This window comes from Pseudopodoces humilis, chromosome 4 (genome assembly GCF_049639895.1).
Source record: "Pseudopodoces humilis isolate 2021_Gansu_Grassland_sample_001 chromosome 4, ASM4963989v1, whole genome shotgun sequence".
In the NCBI taxonomy this organism is placed as follows: Eukaryota; Metazoa; Chordata; class Aves; order Passeriformes; family Paridae; genus Pseudopodoces; species Pseudopodoces humilis.
Genome location: NC_142203.1, coordinates 6,976,189 through 6,990,471, shown reverse-complemented (window position 1 = coordinate 6,990,471; position 14,283 = coordinate 6,976,189). Strand labels below are relative to the sequence as shown.

The window sequence follows — 14,283 nt, the reverse complement described above, 5'->3', positions numbered from 1 at the left end:
CTTGCAGGAAATAGACCTTTAACTAGATGAAAAATATACAAAGCATGGACAACAGTAAACACACTTCAATTACAAAAGATTAAAACCACCCCAAGATGATCCACATCACATAACAGATTACAAAAACAATTGAATACAAAGCTAAAATAGCACTATGCCATTATCATTTAAAAAGAAAAAAAAATTAGAGTAAGAAAGCAGTTTCAGAACAGTCTATACAGGAAGGAGGAAAAAAAAATGTGACCTTGTAAAGCCATAGAATCACTTATGATAGAAAAGGCTACTAAGGTATCAAGTGCATCCATAAACCTGACACTGCGAAGTCCACCATTAGACTGTGTATACACACTTCTTAGGGACCTCCAGGAACTGGCGGCACTTCCACTTTTCTGGGCAGCCTCTTCCAATGAATGGCAACCCCTCTGGTGAAGATGTTTTCCCTAACAGCCAATTAAAACTCCCCTAGAGCAATCTTGGGCCATTTTCTCTTGTTCTATCACTTGTTATTGGGCAGAAAGAACCACACCCACCTCACTCCAACCTCCTCTCAGGCAATTGTGGAGAGCAGGAAGGTCTCCCCAAGCCTCCTTTTCTCCAGGGTGAACATCCCCAGCTTCCTCAGCTGCTCTTCATCTGACTTGTGCTCCAGACTCTTCACCAGCTCTGTTCCCTTCTCTGCACATATTCCAGCCCCTCAATGTCCCTCCTGAATTGAGGGGCCCAGAAATGGACACAGCACTTGAGCTGTAACTTAACTGATGCCCAGAACAGGAGATGATCACTGCCCTGGTGCCACACTATTGCTGACACAGGCCAGGTGCCGTAGGCTTCCTGGGCACACTGATGGCTCATATTCAGACAGTGTTGAGCAGTACCCCCAAGTCCTTTCCCCCCAGGCACTTTGGAAGATTTAAGGCTATAGCAAGTGGGGTTTTTTTTAAGCTGAAAACCTCAGGCAAAGAAATGGGACCATATTTCTAATCCATCAAGCCATTTTGCATTCCTCTATTAAATTATTATTCAGATGCTCATGTCACAGAAAGCATTTTGGTAAATACTAACATCCAATATTCATTAAACAAGAAAGGGAAGTGGTCTGACTGGTATAAATAAAAAAGGAACCTTTAAAGATGTTTTAGAGGCTTAAACTAATTTTCACTATGGCTGACAAAGAGAACAACCTGGCTCATGATGCATCAAGTATTTCACAGCCTTGTTCTAAAGAGAAGGTTAGAATATGCATTTTCCTCCAAATGTGAATTTTAATTTGGAGACAAAATAATTTGAATTAAACAAAGCTATCATTATCTAGTTTGTTAGAACACAATAACTCATTATGAATGTTCTTCAGGAAAAGCTACACAGCCTAATATAGATTTATTAGATTATTTATACTTTATAGAACGAAATTTAGTATAAAAGCAAACTACAGACATAGGAAATGTACTTTTCATGTTACTTAAGTGGCTCAAGAAGATGAGCCACTTATCTGGCTCTCAATGTGCCTTCCTCCTCCAGCCCCAAGCATCCCAGTTTGCAATGAAATGGCACATACACAAACATATGTACATACATAAAGAATTCTCTTTCTGAACATCTTCCAATTCTAACTGTTTGCAGTTGTCATTCCATTGATGTCCGTCTCTGTCTTGATTATTCAAAAATGGTCTAAACCCAACATAGGAATGTCTTCTTCCACATCTTCCACTTGCAATAGTCTGATATCCCCCAGCAGGTTTGGGCCAGGCAGTTTTGCCAAGTCCTTGGCCCATTGCTACTTAAGATTATGGAAAAAGAAAAAGACAGAGAAAGACTTGTTAAATAACAATATGTCTTTGCAGTTTCTCTCTTCCCTTACACTTTGATATACTTTTTTTATCAAGGAATTTTCTATTTCTCTGAAGTATTAAGCTTCATCAAGAATATGATTATTAAGAACATAGAGTGCTCTGGGCCCATGTTATGAAAGCATGTAACTGAGTTTTCATCTACACTAAATAATATTGGCAAACATTGATTGTACCCCCATCTTAACATATTTTTAGTAAATAACAGACTTAATAATGTGGGGTTTTTTTTAATAATCCCAAATGTCACAGTTTTCTGGGTTTTTTTTTCCACTCTGTTCATAAATCTGACAGAACATATATGTCAGTCTGCAGAAGAGATCTGCAAGCACTATAATGGAAAATCCTTCAGGTAATACAGCAAAATTCAGGAAGACACAGCTAGCTTATCTTTGTGACTAGAAAAGTATAATTAATCAAATCACACCTTCTAAAACAAAAGTCCCAGGGAGAAGGCTTTATTCTTACAGCTAGAGGTAGTATGCTCAGGCACGGCCATACAAAGCATTGCCCACACACTGCTACTTCTTACAGCAGTTTTTCACATCAATGAAACTTAGAGCTTTTACCAAGAAAATATGGGATAAGGAGAAAAAAGGAACTTGAGGAATAGTGGAAAAAGGCTGCCAATATTGTAATAAAGAGATTATAATACAGCAGTATTATCAGGTATTAATAATCTAACACAAGGGTTCATGCCTGAAGGCTGTTGCTTGTACAAATGCAATTAGAAGTTAACTATTTCAGATAGACAGTGACTTTTGTGTCCCTCTAAGTCACTTTTAATCTTTCCTAGATATAGAAGTAAAAAGTTTCTGTTCTTGAAATTTACCAAATTAAAAAGTTAACATTAAAGACAAGGAAGATAAAGTTTGCAACCATCATAATACATATAGAGTATTATGAACTTCAGAAAAATATGAAAGCTTTTTTATTTCTTGGCTGTGCAACTAATCTCTTCATTACACTTAAAAAGAGTATCTATGACCAGAAACATATGAAAGAGATTGAACATTAGCAGGAAAAAAATACGGGTAACTGAGGCTTTTTTTTTTTTTTTCCTCCCTCATTTATCTATGAAGTTCAATGTACTTTGATTACACATAATTTTCCCTGGAAATATTTTTGAGTATTTGTGCAGAACTGCTCATGATACACAAAAAACCAGAATCTAAAATTTTTGTTATTAAATATACCGCTCCTGTAATATTTAGAAAGGTGAAAATTCTGGCATCTTTGCAAAGCAAAAATCCTGGTAAGTAATGCAAGGAAAAATAGACAAAAAGACAATTCATCTTCCTATCTAGTCAGCCAGTAGTTAATATCATTATTAGTCAACCAGCAAGTTATTTTGTTTTCAACCAAGCTCTGAAAATTCTGAAATTTCCCTTGATTACAACATGGATGGTCAGCAGATTGCCAGAGGGAGCTGATAATTAGCAGCCATATCCAAATCTGCAGAATAAAATCCAACAGTTAGATCAGTAAATCAGAACAGTAATGCAGAAATCTGTTCTCAAATAAGTGGTTGAAACAAACAAGGTAAAAATACAACAAAATTGCATAACTCTTAATTTCATTTTGTTCTCTAAAATATCAGTATTGCTCAAAAACAGATGTCCCCTCAACAGTCAAGCTCTCTGAATGTAAATGTTTCATTTTAAAAAAACTGATGTTCACAACATGCAAAATCTACTTAATGCACTACATTTTTTGATCCAAATAACGCTCTCACATACAGTCTCTCATCACATATTCAACTGTTTCTAGAAGACAGTGCAGGCAGTTATTATTCTTCTGTCCTGGGAAAGACTTATTGGATCAAGATAGTGAAAGCTTTCACCACTTACAGGAAGTATGGATGTCACATTTGGTTTTCAGGAGAGGCTAACTTCTACCTAAATACAAAAAAAAAATTTCAAAAATAATTCAAAGAGGCATGCATTTATTTACCTACATGCCTAAAATGAGCAGCATTTAGCCACATGAATGCTGAGACCAATTTACAAGAAACCCTTTAGGCAATGAAACTGTGAAACACAATATCCTCTCTCAGGTAGTCTTTCCAGGCTAGCTCAGCCTAAAAAGTATATATTGCTTCAGAAGCTCAGTTTAGTAGACCTATTCAATGCACACCCAATCATCACAGACAAGATGCATTTCTGCAAAACTTACCAGTCTTAAAGAAGCATCAGTGAATAAATAACTAAGGTAGGGCAAACTAATTATTCACTTCTCCAGCTGAAGATGTTTATACACACACCTCCATACTTCCAGAATGTTACTAAAGTCACCTAAATTCCTCAACAGGATCATGAACAGGAAAGCACTTTGGCGTACCAGAGCTGATTAAAAAAATGGGAGATTGTCTCATAAATGCACAGTTCACAAACAGGTAGGTCCAGCCACTAATAGCCACTGCCTTAATCACTGACAGAGTGCTGTGCTTCCTCTTTACTTCTACCAACACTGCACTAATGACACCACTCCCTACAGAGAGTAAATTACATGCTGTACCACAGAAAGCCTCAGAATCTAGAACAAATCCTAACCAACTTGTCCTCTTCCACTTCTTTAAAAAAAAGGGGGAAAAAAATCCTTTTTTCCAGATGCAAGTGTTCAAGATTAGATGCATGCCTGCATGTGTTCACAACCTAGCACTGCAACTTAAGTTACAGAAATCATATACATTCTTGACAATACTACATAATAAAAAAATCTCAAACCAATTTACAGAGCTAGATGTAGGACAACTGGAATTTCCTGTTCAGACATATGCTGGCAGGATCCTGTCCTCACCCACTGAAACCTGGTCACCTCCCTTTACTCTCCTCTCCATTATCTTTTGTTCCCTCCTATCTTCTCAACTCCCTCACATCCTCCACACTAGAGTCAAGAGCAGCAGCTCTCTTGGGTCAAGGAGTATATGACTGAGGGCCATGATGGTGATCTGAGGCTGGAGCACCTCTCCTATGAAGACAGGCTAAGAGAGCTGGGGATGGTCTACCTGAAGAAGTCTCCAGAAGACTTTACAGTAACCTTCCAGTACCTAAAGTGGGGCGACAAGAAAGCTGGAGGGGAACTTCTTACAGGATGTGTAGGCCTATTAAACAGGAGGAAAAAGCCCGGCAGAATGTGGCGGGGGGGTCCAGAGGGGAGGGAGCGTTGGGGAGAAACAGTTCCAAGTTGTCATCATTTTCTGCTGCAGGAAGTATTTAACTAGTTGCTTTGTTTTTTTAAGCAATGTGAAGTTAGCCTCAAGTATTTATCTAAAAAGTATTTTTTCAATCCTTTAACAACTAATATTTTTTTATGTTGTTCCTCAGGTTTTCCTAGCATTATAAAAAAAACTTGCATGCATATTCTGGACCCAATCTCAACACTTGAGATAGAAATAAAAATCAATCCTTTATGCTACTCAACTGCTCTTTTTTCCCTTATATCTATGAATTACAGAAAACATTTTCTCCCAGAAGGCAACAACAGAATCTCACACTGAAGGTCTGAAAAGGGAATGCATTTAATACTGACACAATTAATACTTTCTAGGTTACCATCTTAAAAAAAATAAATTTGCATTTATTCCCAAAAGTATATGCATTCCTTTGGTTGTCAAGTGGGGAAAACTTAAAACCAGCTCATATTCTCCACACCTGCCCCCTTAACTGATTATTCCTAAATAATAATGAAATCACACCCCTGATCAACGGAAATAAATGTTGTGGGTAAAAGGATTCACATTGTCTTTGTAACTTTTTAAACTAGTATTATCCAATATTATTTACCTGGAACCAGTATTCTATATCTCTTTCTTCCCCGCAGGTATTGAAAGTGTCTAAGTGCAGATGAATTTAAAAAAAATTGGAATTAGAATGGAGAATTTTCAGTTTGCTAAGCACCACTGCTCAGGACTGCAAAGAGATTACTTAATTTCAGTTAACAGATGAGAGGCACACAATAATCCCAAAAATGAGAGGAATATTTCAATTTAAATAATTGAAACAACACACTACTGTCATAATTCCCTTCTCTTGCCTCTGTGGGCAGATTAACACTGAAATTATTTAATTTTTTACTATGTTTACAAGCTTCAAATTACATAAACTAGCAGATGAATATTCAAAGCAATGAATATTCAGTAAAAATTTACTTTCCCTGTCTAGTATTCATCTAAACCTCAGAAAACCATATGCCAGAGTCTAACCCTGGTAGGCAACTAAGCACCACACAGGGCTCATTCACTCTCCCACACAGTAGAAAAGGAGAGAAAAGGTAGGGTGAAAGTGAAAAAACCTATTGCCTGTGATTAGAAGAATTTTGGAATTTTGGTGTTTTTAAAAGAAAAAACAAAGAAGATAAAAGCATGGAAAAAAATAACACAAAAAAACCCTAATTGCTCACCAGCAGCCCAGTAATGCTCAGACAGTTCCAAAATCACAGCAGCCTGGCCAACTTTCTTCCCCTGCCACCTGAACATGATGCCACACAGTCTCGAATATCCCTTAGGTTAGTTGTGGTCAGCTGTCCTGGTTGTGTCCCCTCCCAAATCATTGTGGGCCCCCAGCCTTCTCATTGGTGAGGTGAGAAGCAGAAAAGGGCTTGGCTCAGTGCAAGCCCCACCCAGCAAAAACAAAAATATCTCTGTGTTATCAACACTGTTTTTGGCCAAACATGCAGAACATAATCTTATGCAAACTCCCATGAAGAAATTTAGCTCTGTCCCAGCTGAAAACAGTATTCTGCATGATAAGCAAAAATCAAATCTTTTTCTTATGGATCCAGTCATTCAACCAAAGGTGCCTTCCTCAAACTCTCTGGTTTAGAAGTGACTTAAGGTTCCTCACTAGGATACTTGAGAACACAGTAGTGATTATTTTCATAAGCATTATCAGCTCAGTTGCAAGTACACTGACAAACGGAATACGCTTCAGGGACATACTTTCCAGGCATTGCCTTTTCACCAATCTTACAGGCCATCTTCAACTCTCCTTTGAGGTACAGACTCCATTAAATCAATGTTTTTACTCAGTATAGCTCTTTGCTTTTGCCTGAGGCTGGAAGTAGCCTGTGGTCCAAATTCAAAAAGCTGTCAGCCTGAGCCATTACTGATTTAATTTTAAATTAGAATATCATTTAGTTGTGGCTTTTTTACCTTTCAGATTACATTTAAAAAAAAATCCAAAAAACCAAAACCCATGATCATATTAAATATTCTGATACTGATCAGAGACTCTTCCCAAGAGAGGCAAATGATCACCAGCAAACTAAGAGCAGCTTCCTCCCACTTAAATACTAAATACTTTCTGTTTTGCATTTCCCCAAAATGCCTGCAATTTTGTATAAAATACAAATGCAAAACTAAAATTCTGAATTATTACAGTCTATCGGTATTACACCTATAACTATTAATTTTACAAATAATTAAATTTCTGCCTTTAGCAAATAATTAGTCAACATGAAGGCTAAAAGAAAGAACTTGATCAGTATTGTGGACATTGTCTGTATACTCCAAACCTCAATCAATGATCTCGTATAATCCTCATGGACAATTCACATTTCTACCCAAATTATGAAAAAAGTTTTGCCAGACTTGAAATGGAGCAAGTGCTGCCACTATAAAAACAAGAGTGAATTAAAAGTATATCCATGAAAGTATCTGTGGCTGCTCTAAAAGAAGTGCATTAGATATATTCACAAGAAAAGTCATGAAGCAGAGACAAAACTTCTTCAAGTCCAGAACTGCCTTAATATGTTGAGCCCAGTCATCACCTTCCATAAAGAGGTGTCTGAATAGACAAATTGCTACAAATGACAAACTTGAGGCAGTTCCTTTCTGTCCTTAAACATCCTCCTAGAGCTGAAGAACTTGAACAGCCCCCATTCTCTCATCCAGGCTCTTCTGACCAACACGAGGGCACAGAATCCCCCTAGGCTGTTTGCCATCTGGTCACTTCAGCCAAGGAGCCACTTAGGGTGGTGCTCCGATGCAGCTTCAGGCGCTGCTACAATGGCTGGCTGTAAAGCAGCCTGCATGAACTTACTCAGCTCTGCCAGATCTCCTCTGAGTCTGTCTGTCATCATTTTTAAGAAGTTCAGCAGGCTGTTGCATTAGCATGGCTGAGGTGGTAGAACTGAGCCATTCTAGTACTGATTTGATACTATTCTCTCTCTGCTTCAGTGCTTTACACAACTCCTGCATTATTTCCAGGTTTTTTATACTGACTTGCTCTGACATTAGCTCAGTTTTCTTTACTTTCTTACGCATAACTGTAAATAGCTTTAACACATTGTTTTCATCTCCCCTGATGAAAATCCTCAATCCTCTGTCTGATCTGATCTACTGACAGCTTTGCTTTACCATTGTAATAATCAGTTTTATAGCTTTTATCCTAACTAATAGCTTCAGCAGAAATTACACATTAAATCTCTAGAGGGAAGATTAAGTACAGCAGTACTAAAAGCTTTTAAAGATGAGGACAATGTGTATGCCATGTCCTAACCAAGTAACAGCAAGCCCCATCCTCCCATAGAAAGCTGGCATTGTAACTTTAAGAATAAAAAGCCTAACTTCACCAGCAGTCCCTGGAGCAATCCATTCTGTTAATACAGAATACTGTTTATGTGCAAGCTTTCTTATCTCTCTCTCCTTCCCCAATATGACAGGTTTTTGTATTTTAAACAGGTCTACTGAACTAAGGCCACAGAAGTAGCAATTTTTACCTACTGCTCATAAGAAGGCATACAGAAATTTGGACATCAACCCCCTATCGCCATATCTGTTCTCTCTTCTTATGACTTTCACATCTCATATTCTTGTTTAAGTTCTGACTATAAACTTCCCACAGGAAGAAGCATGTCTCTGGAGCTGAAACACTTCAAATACAAGCCAAGAATCAACAAAATGCCAAGACTTGTCTCCACTTTAAGAAGAAAAGGTATGCTTTTACTTTTGTCAGTGCAGATGACCTCAAAACTCAGTAAGAAACCAGAAAAATCACTTCCTTTCCTCCTGATAAACACAGCAACTAGAAATGGCAAAAGAATCCCAAGGTGGAAGTAGAGGCCTTGTAAAGAATTATGTGATGGAGAGATATAATTCATCAGACTAGAAGACCCAAAAAATGGATTTTTGCATTGCTGTCTATCATCTTATATAACTGTCTTTATTAAAGCAAAGTTAACCCAAAACTTGTAATCAAACCTTATCCACTATAAGAAGCAGCAAAAGCGATTTTCAAACCTTTTTTTGAAGTTCGGAGATTTTTTGTTTTGCTGTTGGTTTTGTTTTTATCCTGAACAACAGTGAGGCCTCAGCACTTCATACTCTTTTTTTTCATAAGCTTAATTCTTTATCTTGGATACAAGGATAACAAAAGTCTCTGATCCAATCAACAGACAGGAGAGCTCACCTGAAGTGTCATGAAACAGAATTTGAGGTGACTCCAACGTACCTGTGAAGAAGTAAGATCATTCTCAAAAGGAAGCATTATTGTCAAGTACAACTAAACAACTGAGGAAATTACTAAGGGGGAACAATTGGCAATATTCAGCTAAGCCGAAGTGCAGAGGAGGACTACAGCGAACACAGTAGACAGAAGTCAAGTCATTGCTTCCTGCTCTTTTGGCAAATAGCAACACATACAGCTGCACTAGAGTGAAAACAAGACAGGAAAAGAAACCCTTGAATCCTGATCAACACTGTAGATCAGATCTTACGCTCTGCATATAGTTTTTAAATACCTTACTTCAAAAATGATTACTGTTTTCCTTGACACATGTAAATTACATAAGGGCAATGTTTCTACCAGTAAGGACATTGTACACCACAGATTGCCTGAGGAGGCTGAAGAATATCCATCAGAAACACAACCCAAAGAAAAGTATTCATACAAACATCAGTGGGAGGAAGGGCTGCAAAAGAGGATAAACCTGACAAAACAATTGTCTGAGGTCCTTACCAGCTTCAGTCATTTCCCTAAACAAAGCTCCAGAATTTCAGATATTTATTCTGCCCCCAGGCTGGAATCATAGTTCTACATACCTGCTTTTGGATGAAGTGGAAAATCTGTGGGCTTTTTCCTCCAAACTGCTGGTGCTACAACATGACTATCTATGACTATTTGCTTGTGTTCACACAGAAGACATATCACAATTTTTAATACTTTAACACTTTTTTTTAATTTTAAAAATTTTTGAAAAGTTAGGCAGTCAATATGCTATATGAAATTTTACTGGATTTACTTGGTATGGTACAAGTACCTGGGGTGTTTTTTTGTCATCTCCTTTTAAAAACCACTACTTTTCACTTAAAGCACCTTATTACAATTATGGAAACATATTAGAGATCCATTACCTAGGAGTGAAATTTCTGGGCCTCAAAAATACTGCTGCAGGTTCCTGATAGTACTCTCAGAACTCTACACCACAATTTTTTTTAAGCTTCCAAGTGATAAATATCTGATTCACCAAACACATAATGAATAAAGATCTAGTTTAACATATGAAGTTGACCATAGCACTACTGAAACAAAAGGCAGATTTTGCTGTTATTCGAAATCACCTGGGTCAGGGAAACTTCTTTGTTTCAGAACATTCTGACACTAAGCTGACATAATAGGATACTTTGGTATAACCAATTATCACTAATCTCCTGAGCAATAATCCACAATCTACCCTCAGGATCAGAACCGTTTCTCAATATTACAGTTTTCTATAGTATCAACTAGTGGCATCATTTAAATCTCAAATTTGTTATCACCTTGGATTTTCTTTTCCATGCTTTGCTTCTAGAAGAGATATTGACAATGTTACATCAATACATAAAAAATCACAGGGGACTTTAGAATCTGAACAACCACACACTTTCAGGTCCTGTTTTAATAATCGTTAGGGATACACATATGTGCCAATTGGAATTCTCTCTGCTTCCACAGTCACATATTTAGTTACCTGAAATGCTGCATAAGGATTTAGTATAAAAACATCAAACTTGAAATTAATCAAATTTTAAAAGCTTTACGTTTTAAAACTACTCAGAATGATCAATACCATTGGCAGCAGAATTTATACGTATTTTTTCCCACCACACCACATGAGCATTTAGCAATTTATATGACCATCCACTCTGTCATCCGTGCACAGTACCGCACTCATTACCATGAGCTCATCAATAATTACCTCAATTTCCTATATAAATAAGTCATAGCCCTGCTCCACATAAACAGACAGCCAGGTGTGGCCTGTATGACAGCCAAGGTTCTTGTAAGAACTTCTTCATTTTGCACCTTGACAACTCAAATAACTGCACCCATATTAAACCACTACCAGCGTCTCAGGACACTGCCCTGATAAACTGCACAGTGTGTTTTGTTTGAGTACAGGCTATCAAAACCACAGAAGCTGAAGTTCCAGACACTGGTTCAGGTCAGTGTGTCCTTTAGGGACAATCACAGTAGCCCCTGACCATGGATGTTCTGAACAGAAGGCTGAGATGAGCTCTTTGTCCTTCACCAGTAGTCTGGGTTTATCTCTCCTTATTCCACATTTGAAGTTGTTTCTGTAACTTGAGCCTTTATTTCAAGGTATTAAAGGAAGTCCTTAAACACATTTTTCAACTGAAATAAATGCAAAGTAGCCCTTTAGAATCTGTTAAAATACACTACTAAACATATAGATACAAGATTGCTGAAGCACCATTGTAAGTGAATTGGGCTTTACCAGACTTATGCACTAAAATAGGCCTATCCACTAAAATGCAGGGAGGTTATTACTGTATCAGGGAATAAATGAATTAGAACAAATTTCCTCCCCATGCTTCGGTCAAAATACTATTCAGAAGTTAGGACAAGCCTTGATGGAATGGTAAGTTTTATGGTCACAGCTTCAAATGACAACCACACTTGCAATTACCTCAGATGCCATACGAACACGACTCACCCAAACCACCTGTCTGTCCCAAAACCAGCCCCTTCTGCTGTACAGCACAGTAATACTTCTGGTTTCATTCAAGCTTTCCTAAGAATCAAAACAAACAGAGCTCAACAAGTACTATGGGCCATTAGGGAGACTACTGTATAAAAATGGTAGCAGTGCCAGATCAAATTTTTGCAACAAATATCCATTATGGAGTTTGTGGAAGTCATACAACACATCCTATCAGTATTTTTCACTTGCTATATTAAAATGCTTTTGCAAAACCACACTTCTTCATAAGATCAGCTAGCTTAACAAGCAACAATTCATCAGTATTTCTTATTTTGATGAGGCTTTGATCCACCAAAATCTCTTGCACCTTAGTACAGTACACTTCACCTATCAGCAAGGGAAATTTTTAAAACGGGCCTATTTCACAGAAGTTTCCTGATCCTGCATTTTAATGCAACTTCAAAATAAAGACTTTTGTGAACAACTTTTTTCCAGACTTCTTCCTTTCTTAGTGGGTGAGAGAAAAATCAATTCTGTGAGAGTCTGACTCAGCTACAAGTAAACTGATTTTATTACATACATTTGCTTATACAACTTTAAATAAGCATACTTCTCCCAAATGAAATTTCAATCTATAAAGTATGTATTCTTCATTTTTGCATTGAAGAGAACACTAACAATCTGACACTACTCTCCATTCCTACAGTACACATTTTTTTCTAGATAGTGTGGGAAAAATCCAATCAAAAGTTATTCTTCTAAACTGCCTGTGTGCACAGACAAATGCAAATCAAGAACCACGCTGAAAAAAATAAGTTGAATATGTTACCATATAGATAAAGCACCTATATAAAGTCTCTAAGCTTTCAAACACATCCTATAAAGTATACAATCTCTAAACTTATAATAAATTTTCTAAGTTTTCATGCACCATGGAATGTACTCATGCTATGTAACTCATATATGTCAGTGTTAATTCACCAGCAGTACCCAGTAAAGTCCATGTGCAGTGCAGGGCATCCTGGGAAGGCTCACATTCACAACCAACACTGCTCCCCACAAGCACTTCAGGGGAACTTCTAGAGGTGCAGCAGGAGGTGCTGCTCTTCACCAGGTGCAAAACCCATCCCAGGCAGTATAACTACAGGTTAACTAATTTCACTTTTGCAGAAGAAAAGGCACATCAACTACAAGCACTGACAAATCTCCCCTAGATTCTGGGCCCAAAGCACGTTCCTTCTGACCCAGTGTTTTGGGGTTGCTCTGCTGGCTCGCACACCCTCTCCTCAAGCTAAGAGAAGTGTGTTTCACAGCCACGCTGAAGCGATGTCAGCGACGTCACTTCGCCAGTGACTATAATCTCGCCACTTCGCTCATACCCGCGGGTGCTTTGCTGCCCCAAGCAGGGACCTCCCCTTTTCCCGGGGTACTGAGTCACCGCCACGGTGTTATGGGAAAAAAAATACACAACAAAAAAACCCCCAACCGAACAACAACGAACCAAACCAAAACAACGACAAAGAAAGGAAATTAACTGCAAGCCACTTGCCCCCGAAGGCCTGCCCGTGCTTGTTCTATCTCTGTGCGCCCCGCCGGCTTCCCCGCACCCACAAACGGCCCCGGCCCCTCACGGACGGGCACTCGCGGGGCCACCACGGCCCGCCCGCGGTGCCCTCTTGACCCACCGGCTGAGGCCCCCGCCCTCGGCCACAGGCCCGTCCCGGAGGATAGTACCTAGGCCGCTGCTCCACAGCAAAAACGACCGTTCCCGGGACTGCCAGCGACTCTGCCCGCTACCCTCAAACCCCGCCTGCCTCCTTTATGGGTGCCCTGCGGAGCCGGGCCGGGGCCGGGGCCGCACTCACCCCACCCGCTCCCGCCACCGCCTCCCGCCCGCCGCGGCCAATCCCGCTGCCAGCAGCGCCCACACCGACCAATCACGAGACAAGGCAGAGGGCAGCGACCAATCCTGAATGGGGGGCGGGACCCGGGCCGGGACCCGGGGCCGGGCCGGGCCGGCAGCGAGGGAAATGCTGCACCTGGAGCGCCCCGGGCTGGACCTTCCGCCGCAGTTAACCCCTGCCGCTTTTTAACCACTGCCTTATGGGGTTTATCGTGGTTTAACCCCGGCAGCAGCCTAGCGCCGGACAGCCGCTCCCTCACTTCCCACCACCAGGACTGGGGAGAGAACTGAAAGGGTGAAAACTACAAATCTCATGGGTTGAGATATAGACAGTTTATATTATGGAAAGCAAAAGCCTCGCACACAAGCAAAGCAACACAAGGAATGAATTCACTGCTTCCTGCGGCTGAGCAGGTGTTCAGCCATTTCCAGCAGAGCAGGTCCCCATCCACTAATGGTGACTTGGGAGGTCAAACCCCATCAGTCCAAACATTCCCCCTTTCCTTGCTCTTCCCCCAACTTTATACACTGGCATTACACTCTAATGCCACATGGGCTGGAATATCCCTCTGGTCAGTTTGGGGTCAGCTGTCCTGGCTCAACGGTGTC

At 39.6% G+C, this 14,283-nt stretch overlaps 1 protein-coding gene across 1 annotated transcript in view; it reads right to left on the bottom strand.

The window, feature by feature from the left end:
• PJA2 (praja ring finger ubiquitin ligase 2) overlaps positions 1 to 13,644 on the bottom strand; it is a 31,665-nt gene extending 18,021 nt beyond the window's left edge. The window contains 2 exon segments of the mRNA XM_088054524.1: positions 1,574 to 1,774; positions 13,506 to 13,644. Of these exon segments, the coding sequence (XP_087910650.1) occupies positions 1,574 to 1,772 (199 nt within the window). The 5' untranslated portion in view covers positions 1,773 to 1,774; positions 13,506 to 13,644.
• Between the last annotated feature and the right edge of the window lie 639 nt (positions 13,645 to 14,283).